General features: G+C 42.3%; 1 protein-coding gene across 2 annotated transcripts in view; it reads left to right on the top strand.

Annotated features, from left to right (window-relative positions):
- Positions 1-15,156, top strand: part of LOC127008638 (EH domain-containing protein 3-like) — a 48,130-nt gene that overhangs the window by 6,978 nt on the left and 25,996 nt on the right. The window contains exon 1 of one of the 2 annotated variants that reach the window (XM_050880916.1): positions 8,726-9,679. The exons of the other annotated variant lie outside the window; for it this stretch is intronic. Within the exon in view, the coding sequence (XP_050736873.1) occupies positions 8,874-9,679 (806 nt within the window). The 5' untranslated portion in view covers positions 8,726-8,873. Of the gene's footprint in view, positions 1-8,725; positions 9,680-15,156 lie in introns of those variants that run through there. 2 annotated transcript variants of the gene reach the window in all.

The raw sequence follows: 15,156 nt of genomic DNA, 5'->3' as shown, positions 1-15,156 counted from the left end.
AGAGAGAGAGAGAGAGAGAGAGAGAGAGAGAGAGAGAGAGATAACCTTATAACTTGGAAAATACTGAAACGATCTGAGACCGAGCCTAAACGTTTCGAGAGGAGAGAGATAAGAATAAGAAAAAAGAAAAACAGATAAAGAAGGATAGAGAAGGGAACAGACTGAAGAGAAATAGACAGACAGATAGACAGAGACAAAAATACACTAGGAACACAAACTAGGGTAACAGGATCAGCAACACAAACATAAATAAGACCAGTGGATGTGTGCGTTCGAGTCAGCGTGGATCATAACGAGGGCAGGCCTAAGACGACTTAAGGCGATTACGTGGGTGGGAATCGAACGTGGGTGTGAATGCTCGACTTTGCATAACCAGACTGTAGAGATTGGGCCAAGCAAGTGGGGCAGAGAGAGAGAGAGAGAGAGAGAGAGAGAGAGAGAGAGAGAGAGAGAGAGAGAGAGAGCAAAAAACGAAGAAAAAGAAAGGAAAGAATGGATTGAAAGACTATAGGACTCAAATAGATAGATAAACACATGCGATAGATAGATTGATAGATAGATAGATAGATAAATAAATAGACAGACACAGAGAGATGATGAACAAAAAAGAAGGAAAAGAAGGGAGAGAAGAGAGAAAGAAGAAAAAGAAAGGATGGGGAGAAGAAATGAGGCAGAGAGAGAGAGAGAGAGAGAGAGAGAGAGAGAGAGAGAGAGAGAGAGAGAGAGAGAGAGAGAGAGAGAGAGAGAGATATGAGTCGTATAAAATAAAAGATGAAAAATGATTGCAAGTCTGAGCGTGCATATCTTTCAACTAATGTAAATAAAATTGTAATATCGTGAAAAATATCGTCGTTGCTGGGCAGGGAAAGGCTTATAAAAAAAAAACTTGCCATTTATATCCTGAAGAAATAATAATAATAAAAATAATGATAATAATAATAATAATAATAATAATAATAATAATAATAATAATAATAATAATAATAATAACCGTAGACTAATAATAACAGTAATAGCTATCTAACAGAAATAAGAATGAGAGAATTAAAGCAGAAATATGTGAAAGAAGGTTAGAAAGCAAACACAGTGAAGAAAATAGTTAAGAAAAATAAATCAGGGAAATCTAGGAAATATATATTATGTGTAAATGAGGAAAATAAAACGTGAAAATCTAGGAAATATATATTATGTGTAAATGAGGAAAATAAAACGTGAAAATCTGGGAAAATAAATCAATGCATAAAAAAAAGATAATAGGGAAAGTGTCATTAGGATACAAAAAACCGAGATGGAGACGCGACGATAAGGGGGAACTCAAACATCTTGGCGTGGTGGTCTTGCATCGCCTCTCAGCCAGCCCGCTTCTGCCTGCCCCTGCCGCCATGTCAAATACCTCAACAGCTCCTCTCTCGTGATCTCCTGCGGCCTCACCCCCTCACGCACGTCTCCTCCCTCTCCCTCCCTCACTCACATTACCTCCTCTCTCCATCCCTCCCTCATATTACCTCCCTCCTTTCTCTCCCTCCCCCTCATTCCTTCATCTCGAACTGCCACGATACACTTTTCACCATTCCTCCTCCTCCTCCTCCTCCTCCTCGACTCTCTCTCTCTCTCTCTCTCTCTCTCTCTCTCTCTCTCTCTCTCTCTCTCTCTCTCTCTCTCTCTCTCTAGTTATTCCTCTCATCCCTAAATTCGTCTTCACATCAGCTTCACACACACACACACACACACACACACACACACACACAAGTCATGGGTGGCGTCACATGTAGAATATTTTATTGGTTAGACATTTACCTCCTCCTCCTAGCTCCTCCTCCTCCTCCTCCGCCTTCCTCTTTTTATTTTCTCTCTTATTGCATTTTCGCTTATCTTCCCATGTTTCGTACTGTATGTCGGTGAATCATGCTCCCCCTTCTCCCTCACCCCCTCACCCCTTCCTCTAGGTAAAATTGTATACGTCATTCTCTTCCTTGAATTTGTCAATGATGGTGATGATGATAATGATGATGATGATGATGACCTTTTAGTTTTGCTAAAGTTTGTCCATTCATCTTCGTTTTCTTTAATCGTATGTCATCCTTATAGCAACCAATATCTTCGGATTATTCTACTTTAACGTAAAAGTTAGGACAAAACAGTGTTATTTATATGTTGCCAGAACGTCTCACAAAGTTTAAACTGAAGGAAAACAAAGATATACCAATGCAATGACAGTTATTGAAGGGTAAACTAACCTAGTCTTAAGACGGAAGCGAGGTGCGAATTCGTGTGTAGCAAGACATAATTATACTCGTGTGCATGACAGTGTAAACAAGCTGAACATACTCATATAACATACAGCATTAGGGTGTGTATAGCAGGTAGGAGAAAGAAGAGGAGGAGGAGGAGGAGGAGGAATAATAGAAGGAGAAGGAAAAGAAGAGAATGGATGAGGAAAAGAGGGAGGAGAAGAAGGATGGAGGAAAAGGTGATACAAGTGGAAGAGAAAGAGGCGGGAAAATAAAGAAAGTAAGGCAAAATGAAAGTAAAGAAAATGAAGGAGAAAGAAGAGGAAGAAAATGAGGACGGGTAGGATGGGGGTGGCATAGCAGGCAAGGGATATGTGAAATACGAGGAAATGCAACTCACGCTAGACTTTCCTCATTTCCTTGCGCAAGTCAGGATTTCATAGGACTTACGATAGGACTCTTCCCAGGACACTTGGAACTCATTAAAATCCTTCACAGGCTTCTAGGATCTTGGCAAACCCCTAAGGACTCTTGTTAGAATACTCAGTGCCATTGGTAGGAACCTTAGAACATATAAGAATTCCATAGAGCATTGGCAGAACCTGTAGGACTCCTGTTGATATCCTTGGAAGGATCCTTAGAAACCACGAGAATACCTTAGGACCTTAATAGAACCCGTAGGACTCCTGGTATTATCCTTAGTGGCTTTCGTAGGAGCCATGAGAAACCATGAGTATCCCTTGATAGGACCCTTAGGACTCTTTGGTATGATTCTTGGTATAATATCATTGGTAGGACTCTGGTAGAACTCGAGGGGACAAGGTGGTGGGTGTTACAGGGTGTCATTGACCGAGGGGAGGGAACAGAGGGGAGGAAGAGGTACGGGAGGGGGGTGATGAGGGGAAGGAGAGAGAGAGAGAGAGAGAGAGAGAGAGAGAGAGAGAGAGAGAGAGAGAGAGAGAGAGAGAGAGAGAGAGAGAGAGAGAGAGAGAGAGAGAGAGAGAGAGAGAGAGAGCGAGAGAGAGAGAGAGAGAGAGAGAGAGAGAGAGAGAGAGAGAGAGAGAGGGGCACTTGTTACAATACTGAAGGGGGTGGTGAAGGGGCGTGGTGGAGGTGGTGGTGGTGGTGTGTCTGAGGTGTGTGTGTTTACTGTTTGAGGGATACTGACGTTAATGTTTGATACTCTCTCTCTCTCTCTCTCTCTCTCTCTCTCTCTCTCTCTCTCTCTCTCGTACAGGTTTTCAATATCTTCTCCTCAGGTGTCTTCTCGCCTGACAGGTTCTGCAGCAATTCTCTCCCGTGTTCCTTCCATTAAAGTTAGGTAACCGGTGTCAGGTGAGACGTGAAGGTTGTTTATCAAGAGAATCAAAACCAAGACACTGAAAGAAAGTAAATGTACAGTCCATGTGTGTGTTCCACCGTCAATGTTTGTTTTGGAATTTTAATACTAAATCATTTGTGACCTTACCTTCCGTTTGTTTAGTGGTAAATACATATACAATCGTTCGAAGTGAGGGTTCTTTAACAAAATTGAAATATCGAAAGAAAAAATATGTGCCAAGCCTTTTACGTGTTTTAGGAGTCACAACAGCCAGCCTGAAGAGGTCATACTTTGCTGTCATTTACCTTCAAAATACATATACAATCGTTCGAAGTGAGGGTTCTTTAACAAAATTGAAATATCGAAAGAAAAATATGTGCCAAGTCTTTTACGTGTTTTAGGAGTCACAACACCCAACCAGAAGAGGTCATACTTTGCTGTCGTTTACCTGCCGTTTGTTTAGTGGTAAATACATATACGATCGTTCGTAGTGAGGGTTCTTTAACAAAATTGAAATACGGAAAAAAAAGATAATGTATGCCAACTCTTATACGTGTTTTAGGAGTCACAACAGCCAGTCAGAAGAGGCCATACGTCGCTGTCGCTTAATGGAAAATTGAAATACCGAAAGAAAAGTAATGTGCCAACTCTTATACGTGTTTTAGGAGTCACAATAGCCAGTCAGAAGAGGCCATACGTCGCTGTCGCTTAATGGAAAATTGAAATACCGAAAGAAAAGTAATGTGCCAACTCTTATACGTGTTTTAGGAGTCACAACAGCCAGCCAGAAGAGGCCATACGTTGCTGTCGCTCAATGGAAAACATACATGCGAGAGTTTGATGCGAAGGCTGTATATCGAAATCTAAATAAAAAAATAAGAACAACTAAATATTCATGTGTTTTGCCATCTCCAATATCGTGTGCCAGAACTGTCCATGCTGATCTAATGGAGAATGCACATGCGAGGGTCCTTAACACGACCCTGAGGGGAAGAAGGATGTAAACACAACTGCGTATCTTCGCCCGTGCCGGAGCAGCGCCTCACCTTCAATAGCAGCCTCTCGTCCGTCATGTCTCCATTAACACCCAGACATCGGCTGCAGACATTCGCATTATACTCATTCGTTGACCCCGCTTAACCTGGTAGCAGCGGGGATCATGTTTCTTATTGGTCCCTCTAAGCGAGAAAAATGAGAAAAAAATCATTACTAACACAAACCATTTCATAATATATATCAAAGCATTTGTGATCAGTTTATCTATCATCTATTTTGGGGGGTTTATATAATGACACAAATTTGGCCCGTCGCTGCTACACGGTAAAGCCACAAATTTGGGCTGTCGCTGCTACCGGGTTAAGACGAGATTAACACAATACGTAGTTGCTTCAGGTTGATGTTTATTATTCTCGTTGTTGTTTTTTAGTTTCTTTTATCATTCTCATCACTTAGGTACGAAATATCTTTACAATGATTTCAGAGACCTGTTTAAAGTTGAAATCTAATAATGGACTTACCTTTCTCCAACTTACCTGAAATACTAATACCAAAAACGAACCATGAAAACAGTAATGACAGGTGAGTGAAATCCGTAAATGGGAAAACGAATACAAGGCGAAAGAAAGATAAAGAAAATAACATACATCAAGTCTTGTCGTGACGTTAAATGAGGAGAAATTAAGAGCATATGGAGAATAAAAAAATAAAAACAAGGTAATAAGTGATTGTAGAAAGCGTGTATTAATGAATGATCACAAACATTTAAAAGGTAAATATAAAATAACTGTTGTAGATGCTTTAATGGAGGGTCACATCAACACATTACTCAAGGGATAGGATAAGTAGGACGCAGGAAGAAAAGAGGAGAGAAGATGGAGGGCGAGGAGGAACGGGAAGGAGGAGGAGGAGGAGGAGGAGGTAATGCAGGTAATGAAGGGGAAGGAGGACGAGGAAGAGGAGGTAAAAAATAAAGAAAGGAAAGTAAAACGAAAGTAAAAAAACGAGTTTACTTTAAAAGAGAAAGAAAAGAAGGAAGAGAAGGGAATAGGAGAAGGAGGAGGAGGAGAAAACAATAGAGCGGGAAGAAGAAGGAGGGGGAGGAGGAGGTAATGCAGGTAATGGAGGAAAAGGAGAAGGAGATGGAGGAAGAGAAGAAAAAATTAAAGTAAAGTAAAACCAAAGAAAAAAACGAGATTATTTTAAAGGAGAAAGAACAGGAAGAAGAGAAGGACGAGTAGAAGAAGAAGTAGAAGGAGGAGGATTAGGAAAAAGAAAAAAATCAGAACAGAAAAGTAAAACGAAAGAAAAGATTATATTAAAGGAGAAGGAAAAGGAGGAAGAGGAAGATGGGTAGAAGAAGAAGTAGTAATATTAGAAAAAAGAAGAGGAGGTAAAAGATAAGGAAGATAAAGTAAAATGAAACGAAAAAGAGAAGAAACAAGACTATCAATCAATCAAGGAAGGAAAAGAAAGTAGAGGAGGACGGGGAAAAGAAGTAGTAGGAATCAGAGGAGGAGGAGGAGAAAAAAAAAACAGAGAAAGTAAAGCTAAAGAAAACATTACATCAAAGAAGGAAGAAAGAAAGAAGGAAAAGCGGGAAGAGGAGAAAGGGTACGAGGAGGAGTGACAGCCAAGGTAAAGCACTGTATGGAGAGAAAGTAAGTAAAGTAAGTAAGGGTAAGGGTGTCAGTACTTACGTTAGTCCTTGGGGTAGACCTTGGGCTCGAGTGGACGGTAAAAGGGTAACACTTAAGGGAGGAATGGAGGTTAGGGAGGGACGCGGCGAGGCTGGACAGGAGGATCAAAAGGCCAATAGGTTCTGATTGTCCCTGTGCAGTAGTGAATGCATTTGACACACCGCTGCTTGACTCTAATGATTTGTCTTGTCTTCTCCTTCCCGACTTTCTGGGTTTTTTTTATTATTTCTCATTTTCGTATCAGTCTTTATTTTCCTCTTTCCTTTCCTTTATTTCAGTTTCTTTCTTTTTTTTCTTTCTTTTTTTCTTTCTTTCTGTCTGTCTTTGTGTCTTCCTTTCTACCTTTCTTTTCTTTCTTTCTTTTTTATTTTTTATTTCGTTATCTATCTATCTATCTATTTATCTATCTTCCTATCAATTTATTTTTCTTACTTTTATATATTTTTATCATTGTTGTTGTTGTTGTTGTTGTTGTTGTTGTTGTTGTTGTTGTTGTTGTTCCTTTTGTTGTTGTTGTTGTTGTTGTTGTTGTTGTTGTTGTTGTTGTTGTTGTTGTTGTTGTTGTTGTTGTTGTTGTCTTCTTCTTCATTTTCTTGTTCTTCTTGTTCTTATTCATGTTTTTGTTGTTCTTGTTCTTCTTTTCTTGTTCTTCTTTTTCTTCTTCTTCTTCACCCTTTTCTATCTCCTCCACCTTCACTTCCTCCTCCTCTTGCTCTCTTATCCTCCTCCTCTTGCTCCTCCCCTCCTCCTCCTTACTCCTCCTGCCCCGTCGTCTTGACCCTCCGCGAACAATGCATATCATTCCCCTGCCAGACGCAGCTCGGTACACTCGTAATAATTCACTTGTGACCTAAATATGGCGATCAGCTGGGCGAGGAGGAGCTACATCGTAACGTAATACAAGCGGTTTAAATACTTAGACTTTATCCCATAGTGCGTGCGCCTTTCCAATATCATAACGGGTGTGTTTTATGCCGATAGTAGTGTTATGAAGGATAGATATGAGGTTTATAACGAGATAAACATTGGTGAAAAACACGATACAGGAAGATTTAAGTGATAGAGGTGGTGGTGGTAATGGTGGTGGTGGTGTGTCTATATCATACTAAATCACACTTTACTAACTATACACACCGCCACTAATAACACTAATCAAGGCAAACAATATTACTTTTATGTACAGTTCTCTTTTTTTCAGTAGAGAAAGCAGCTCAAGGGCAAACAAAAAACATGAGAGAAAAAAAGACCGCAAATCACTACCCCTGTAAACGAGTGTATAGCTGAGTGGTCAAAAGAGAGGTCAATTTCTGCAGAGGTTAGGTTTCTCGTCATCTCCAACCATTACATGTCCACTGCAGGTTATGTGGGGGACGCTTGGAAAGGTCTATATCCTCCTGTGACCTAATAATGATAAAAGATAAATATAAATCCCACCCGTGTCTGTAGGCTATCTTGTTTGTCTTGATTAGAGTTATCAGAAGCTGTATGAATTAAATAATGTGATAAGAGAATAAATTGATGAATGACAGGAAATGGTGTTGTAGATTGTGTATGTAGTGTGGTGACTCATATGAATTAGTTTTCTTGGCTATAATGAACCATATCTACACCTATAAGCTTTCTTTTTTGCCTTGATGCGTGTTATTAGAAGCGGTGTGAAGTCAGAAGATGAGAGAAATTGAAATAGGCGAATGAAAGTAAGTGGCATTGTGGAAAGGTGGTGTGCGGTGTCTTTTGGCATACTGAACCATGTATATACCTCTAGGCTATTTTATTTGCCTTGATTAGTGTTATTAATGGGTGTAGGAAGTAAGTTAGAAGGTAAGAGAGGTTGAAATAGGCGAATTAATGTATGTGGCACTGGGAAAAGGTGATGTGTGGTGTGTGTGGTATGTCTTTTGGCCACACTGAACCACATATGTACAGTACCTCTAGGCTATCTTGTTTGCCTTGATTAGCGTTATTAGTGGGTGTAGAGAGTAAGTTAGACGATAAGAACACTAGCTTGAAACAGACAGATGACAGCTATGATTGGTGTGTGGTGTGTTAGGTGGTCTGTGGTGTGTCTTTTGGCCATACTGAACGACATCTACACTTCTAAGCTATCTTGTTTGCCTTGATTAGTGTTATTAATGGGTGTAGGAGGTAATTTAGAAGATAAGAGAGGTTGAAATAGGCGAATGAAAGTATGTGGCACTGGGAAAAGGTGATGTGTGGTGTGTATGGTGTGTCTTTTGGCCATACTGAATCACATATGTACCTCTAGGCTATCTTATTTGCCTTGATTAGCGTCATTAGTGGATGTAGAGAGTAAATTAGGCGAAAAGAACACTAACTTGAAACAGACAGATGACAGCTATGATTGGTGTGTAGTGTGTTAGGTGGTGTATGGTGTGTCTTTTGGCCATACTGAACCACATATGTACCTCTAGACTATGCTATGTGCCTTGATTAGCGTTATTAGTGGGTGTAGGAAGTAAGTTAGGCGGTAAGAACACTTGAACGTGGCGGGCTCCGGTAGGTGGCGGTGGCGGCGGCGGGGCAGTGTGACAACTCATTCAGCTTTCGGCCCCCGCCCCGCACGGCCGCACGCCCCTCTACGCCTGCTCCTCCACCTCCTCCACCATGTTCTCCTGGATAAGCAACGACGAACATAAAAAACACTCCAACGAGGTCTACGACAATGTGCTGCAGGGGCTCAGGAAGATATACAAGACCAAGCTCCTGCCGCTGGAGACCACGTACCAGTTCCATGACTTCCACTCGCCTGCCTTGGATGACCCGGACTTCGAAGCCAAGCCCATGATCCTCCTAGTGGGCCAGTACTCCACCGGGAAGACGACCTTCATCAAATACGTCCTGGAGAGTGACTTCCCCGGCATGAGGATAGGCCCCGAGCCCACCACGGACGGGTTCATCGCGGTCATGTACGGAGACACGGAGAGGGTCATCCCGGGGAACGCCCTTGTGGTGGACTCCAAGAAGCCCTTCAGACCGCTATCCAAGTTCGGAAACGCGTTTTTGAACCGGTTTCAGTGTTCCCAGCAGCCGTCCACCGTGCTGAAGGGCCTGTCCATCATCGACACCCCGGGGATCCTGTCCGGGGAGAAGCAGTGGGTGGGGCGCGGGTACGATTTCACGGGTGTCCTGGAGTGGTTCGCCGAGAGGGTGGACAGGATTATTCTCCTCTTCGACGCCCATAAACTTGACATCAATGACGAGTTCCGGCGGTCCATCGAGGCCCTGAAAGCCCATGACGATAAGATCCGCATAGTGCTGAACAAGGCGGACATGGTGGACCATCAACAGCTGATGCGCGTGTACGGTGCCCTCATGTGGTCCCTGGGCAAGGTGCTGGGGACCCCCGAGGTGGCCAGGGTGTACATTGGCTCCTACTGGAACGAGCCCCTCAGATACGATTGCAACAGGAGGTGAGTCATGATACCTGTGCCTTGTGTTGTGTTGTTACCTTAATTGTTTTCACCTGTGCTCTTCTGCTACTTCTGCTGCCACTACTGCTGCTCCTGCTGCTACTGTCACCATCCACACAGGCACTCCATCAGTTAGTACTTAACCACATTCTTCCATTGGTCAGTTTTAGTGATGCCAAGGGGACAGGAATTGAGGTTAATGAGGTGGCTGATATACTGGTTATCGTTACCTTCGGTTATGTATCTTTTGGCTTGGTGTGTGTCGTTCAGTGTCCGTATATTGCCAGAAAAAACTCGGAAAGTGCATGTGTGTTAAAAAGGTCAGGTGGCATTTGGTTACCATCCCAGGTTATGTCAGGGCAAGAGGTTTGGTTTGTTCCATATTGGGGAATTGCTAAGCAGACCCAAACAGCCTGTTCCATGGACAAGGACTATAAATTTTTAGACAAAATATGATATATCTTCACAAAGATTTTTCCCTTGGAAAACAGTTACAGAAAAGCTAGAGCAAATTTCCCCCAAAATACATCTGTATAAATTGTTTGGCTGATCAATCACCGAGATCTATTTATAAACTATCAAAATCCCACCTTAATTTGACGCATATAAACCTAGTATTGCTAAAATAGCTACAGCGCTGCCAAAAATCTTAACCAACTGTTGCTAAAACAGTAAACTTGCCAAATTTCTGGTGAAACGGTTATCTCCATGTGAAAGAGTATAATATTCTACCCAGGAGCATAATATTCTACCCCAAGGTAAAATTGGGAGCATACGCAGTACCTGCGCCTGTCCTCAGAGCTCATTTCCGTCATGTTAGCCCTTGAGGCTGGGATGGGTGAGAACATTTTACCTCAGAACACGAGTCCAGTGTGATATTGAAATTACCAGAGTTGGTAAATATGGCGATTCAATACGCACCTCAAATATTGCCCCCACGAGAATAATAACCTTTCCAAGGCCTTACATACGGTTCTACTTCTCTAGTTTTACCGGCACATCATACATATGGTGGGGGGGCCCTGGTTAGGAGGGGGGTCGATGGGGGCAAAGCCCCCCGATAGAGATTAGGTTATGTTAAGTTCAGTTGGAGTACCTAGTTTAAATATGCTTCCCCACCCAAAACCCCTGATTGCCCACGGGTCCCCCAAGATCGTTAGGGGAAGGGGATTAGGCCTTATTTTTTACTTTTAAGTACGTGCGCCTTCATATTATGGTTGAGGGAAATGCATTTCGTCCCTTTGGCTAACTATAATATGGAAGTGTAATATCGTATTTTGGAGGCGCGAAGTCAATCTCCACAATTACCGCAGAGTTACCTTTCCCAGGCTTCTTCAGTTACCTATTTATCATCCAGCCCAAAAAGGAGGATGAACCGCTGGGTGGGCTGCACGTCAGCTGCATGGTCCTAGAGTCGAATCTAGGTCTGCAGATTTATGGCTAAGTGTGCTGGCCATTAGACCATGGAGACATGAAGGACACTCACAAAACTCAAACATTCTGTCTTTTATTATGATTACTTACCAGTATCCTATGACGTCTGGTGCATATAATATCCTTCAAATAGAAACTAATACGCCTCCGTGGTTTAGTGGTCAGTGTGCCTGGCTTCTACTCCGCGGGCCCGGGTTCGAATCCCGGTCCGCAGTCGGCGTGCAGCTCACCCAGCTGTTCATCCTCCCTCTCGGACTGGTCGATAAATGGATACCTGGGGAAACCTGGGGAAGGTAAACTGTGATAACCCAGATGTCACACTGGCCCTGTGTCCTGGGGTAATGGGTTCCCTCTCACCAGAGGCTCAAGGGCCAATGTTACGGAGATGAGCACCGAGGCCATGCGCTGCTACAGCGTATGCCCCCAACTTTACCTTTACCTTTAAATCGTAACTAAAGGAAAGACTATAACAGTGATGGCATGTCATGTGCGGTAGTGTTTACTCACAAAGCGGTGTGATGACACACTGTGGGTCAGGAGTAAGTGTTGGATTAGGCTTTGATATTTATGGGCGACAAATGACTAAGTGTAATTACGTCATGTCCAGGTTAGGTTAATACCTCCGTTGTGAAATGGTAGCATGCCTAGCTATGGATCCACGGGCCCAGGCTCAAATCCTGACCTTGCCAGTCAGCATGCACCCCACCCAGCGGTTCAACCCCCCTTTTGGACTGGTCGATAAATGAGTACTTGTTGAAACCTGGGGAAGGTAAGCTGTGGTAACATGGATGTCACACTTAGCATTTGTTTTGGGGTGATGGGTTATTTTCTACCACTGGCACAATGGTCAGTGTGATGGAGATGAGCACTGAGGCCATGCACAGCTATAGCATAAGCCCTAAACTTTACTATCTTTACCATAGATTAGGTTAGTTTGGTCAGGTTAGGATAGTTTGACTTTTCAAAATGATGCCACTGTCCATGGTATGGAGAGAGGCATGCAAGGGATGGTGATTGGTTACTTATATTGCAGTGATAGGTTGCTAATTCAATGGCAATAGATTACAATCCATGTTTAGGTGGGCTACAACAGTCAGATAGGTTAGTTTGAATATTTCTAACAACTCACAAACTACCCATCTTCAGAGATAAGGTCAGATTCATTTAGTAAAGTTGTGGGTGCAAAAAAAACTGTGGAGTTTGCTTTCTGAATAATTGTAAGCTCATAAGATTAGTTCACAGACTGCACTGAAGTCAAATACACTGATTTGGAGCTTTTTATTTAACGTTTTGCCCATGGCGCCTGTAGGATTAGTCAATGGGGCCTGGTGGTTAGCCCCAGCCCGTTGTGGCACAGGCAAGTGTTATAGTGGTACCATCTTGCTTGGCTCGTGTTACTTCCCGAAGCTCATCTTTGAGCCTCTTTTTAGAGAGAATCTAGAGTCTCGGTTGATAGATGGTCTTCAGAGCAGCATGTTGGGAGCCCAAGGCCTCTCGGCGATGACTGAAAAATTGCCAGCTCATCTGTTGTGGGGGGCAGGACACGAACCTGTGTCCTCCTGAACACTGCGCCCACACACTGACCATTTAGCTACTGCCTCCCTCTTGTAGGGAAGTTACAAATAGTTCACCAATTATTTAGCATGGGCAGCTGCAGGGTCCCCTCACAGGATACGTATCTTGTTCACATATTTAATGACAAGCACTACCTGCTCTGATTCAGTACCTTTGTTTGTTTTGGTGTCCTATGGAGCCAGTGATACTCATTTCTGCCTTGTTAGTATGAGCAGAATGCAATATAAGCTGTTAAGTGCGTGTGTGGTGACGCCAGTGTTGGCTTGGAGCACAAACCTGTCTGTCACTGGCATGGAGGTTGCAAACAGGTGTCTCCAGAGCTCATGCTACCTGATCAGGCTGCTCCACTGGTTTTATCTATATAATTTATGAAAGTAATGATTTCTCAATTACATAAGTGAGTGTTTTGGTAATGAGAAAAATTGCTTACCACACATTTAGGTCTCATAATACATTATTTGGTACAAGTTGAAAGTTTTCTGAGGAATTTGGAGCCGTGTTACCTAAAAATGAAGGAAGGTTTTTTGAGATGTAGCAGGTGCAGCAAACCAAAACTTTATAAATGTTTTTTTTTCATGTGTGCTGGGCTAGTGTTGTTGCCACTTCTTGATAGCTTCTTAATCTCTGTCAAGTTAAGCTGTGTGCCAACCATCATGGCTGGCTGATGGCTTCTCAGTTTCCATCAAGTTAAGCTGTGTCCCAAGGTCTTCTCAATTATAGTTATTTCCTCGTGTGAGGATTGAGAAACTTTATTTTCCTCTTTCCAATTTTTAAGATACTATTCTCATATTAGCAATGTCCTTTGCTCCATCACACAGACCAAGGCTGGGGTCAACAGATACAAGAGGTGGTTGTGCCGTGGGTGGGAGACAAGGGCATTAGTAGGCAGGGCAAGTAAACAGTCACATTTCTCATTCTTTGGGCTCTTAGGGGAATGTCTCCTGAGCCCACATTATACACAGCTGCCTGAGTGTCTTTCTAACAAGTCCTCACTGCCCCTATTTAGCCTTTGGGAAAAGCTTGCCTCAGATGCCAATTTTGTAGTGTGTGCGTGTGTGGGTGTGGTGATGATCTTAGCGGGGAGGGCTCAAAGTCTTGCTTGATATTGTCATACAAGCTTTGTAGCTGATAAAGAAAAATAGCCACAGTTTCCATACCATATAGTAATTGGTATGCTGATATTTTTAAATTTTCCAAGGAAGTGCTTTAACAAGGGTGGCTGGCAACATATTGACTTGGCAGCTGACCTTGCCAACAAGACCCATTCATGCACCTTGCACGGGGATGATGGCAAACTATCAGTTTTACTTTACTGACAGCCATCTATGGCAGCTAATCAAAAACTTTATACATCAGACCGATTTTTTTTTATACTTGAATAATTGAATTTATACCTGGCTTAATATAGGGCTCAGCAAGTTTTCATGTTTTGTGTTTGTGTGATATGATCCATTGCATCCCATGCAAATAATTAAAACGTTAGAATGGTATTGCAAATATTTGAATTTTATTAACAAACATTTTTTTAACCCGGTAGCAGCGACGGGCCAAATTTGTGGCTTCACCGTGTAGCAGCGACGGGCCAAATTTGTGGCTTCACCGTGTAGCAGCGACGGGCCAAATTTGTGCCATGATATAAACCCCCCAAAATAGATGATACATAATCTGATCACAAATGCTCGGATATATATTATGAAATGGTTTGTGTGAGGGGTGATTTTTTCTCATTTTTCTTGCTTGGGGGGACCATCAAGAAACATGATCCCTGCTGCTACTGGGTTAAGGGATAACTTACTGTAAGTTTATTTTTCTTTTGAGTTTGTATATTTTGTAATACTCAAGATGGAACTAGATTACATTAATGCACAGATACACCAAGCTTGCGGATGACAATTTTTCAAACTTCAAACATTAAAGCGAATACATTTTGGCTGAAATGTTTGGAGTATAGTTTGCTAAGTGAGGAGAGTCAGTGGCATGCTATCTTTGTGAGGGAAGATAGTGGTTTTATCAGGCTCATCTATCAGCTGGTCCTCTCTATTGTCTGTGTGTAGCTCTATATGTCGGTGGCCATCATTAAGGCTCCTGTAGGTAGTGATAGGTAACCAAGTGGCGGCGATAAGCTGTAGTCTATGTATTTATTTATCAGGTCAGGCTAACTGCTGACTTCCCCACCTACTCCTCAATACTTATGAGAGGTTAATAGTTGATGAAGGGGAATATTGAATGAGAGATTAGTAACTTAAAATACTACCTTAAATATTTATATGAAGAAAGCAAGAGAGGGAAAGAGGGAATGCATTATGAAAGTCGAAGAAAAAAAAAGAATGCAACAGCAACAACATATGCGGCAGGTTAATAGTTGATGATGAGGAATGCTGAATGAGAGATGTGTAATTTGAAATAGATAGTAGAGACCTTGAATATTTGGATGAACTCTGAGGAGGAGTGAATACATGTAGGTCTGA

This window comes from Eriocheir sinensis, chromosome 38, assembly GCF_024679095.1.
Source record: "Eriocheir sinensis breed Jianghai 21 chromosome 38, ASM2467909v1, whole genome shotgun sequence".
Classification (NCBI taxonomy): Eukaryota; Metazoa; Arthropoda; class Malacostraca; order Decapoda; family Varunidae; genus Eriocheir; species Eriocheir sinensis.
Note: the sequence above shows the minus strand (reverse complement) of the source record. Positions and strands in the feature narration are given on the sequence as shown.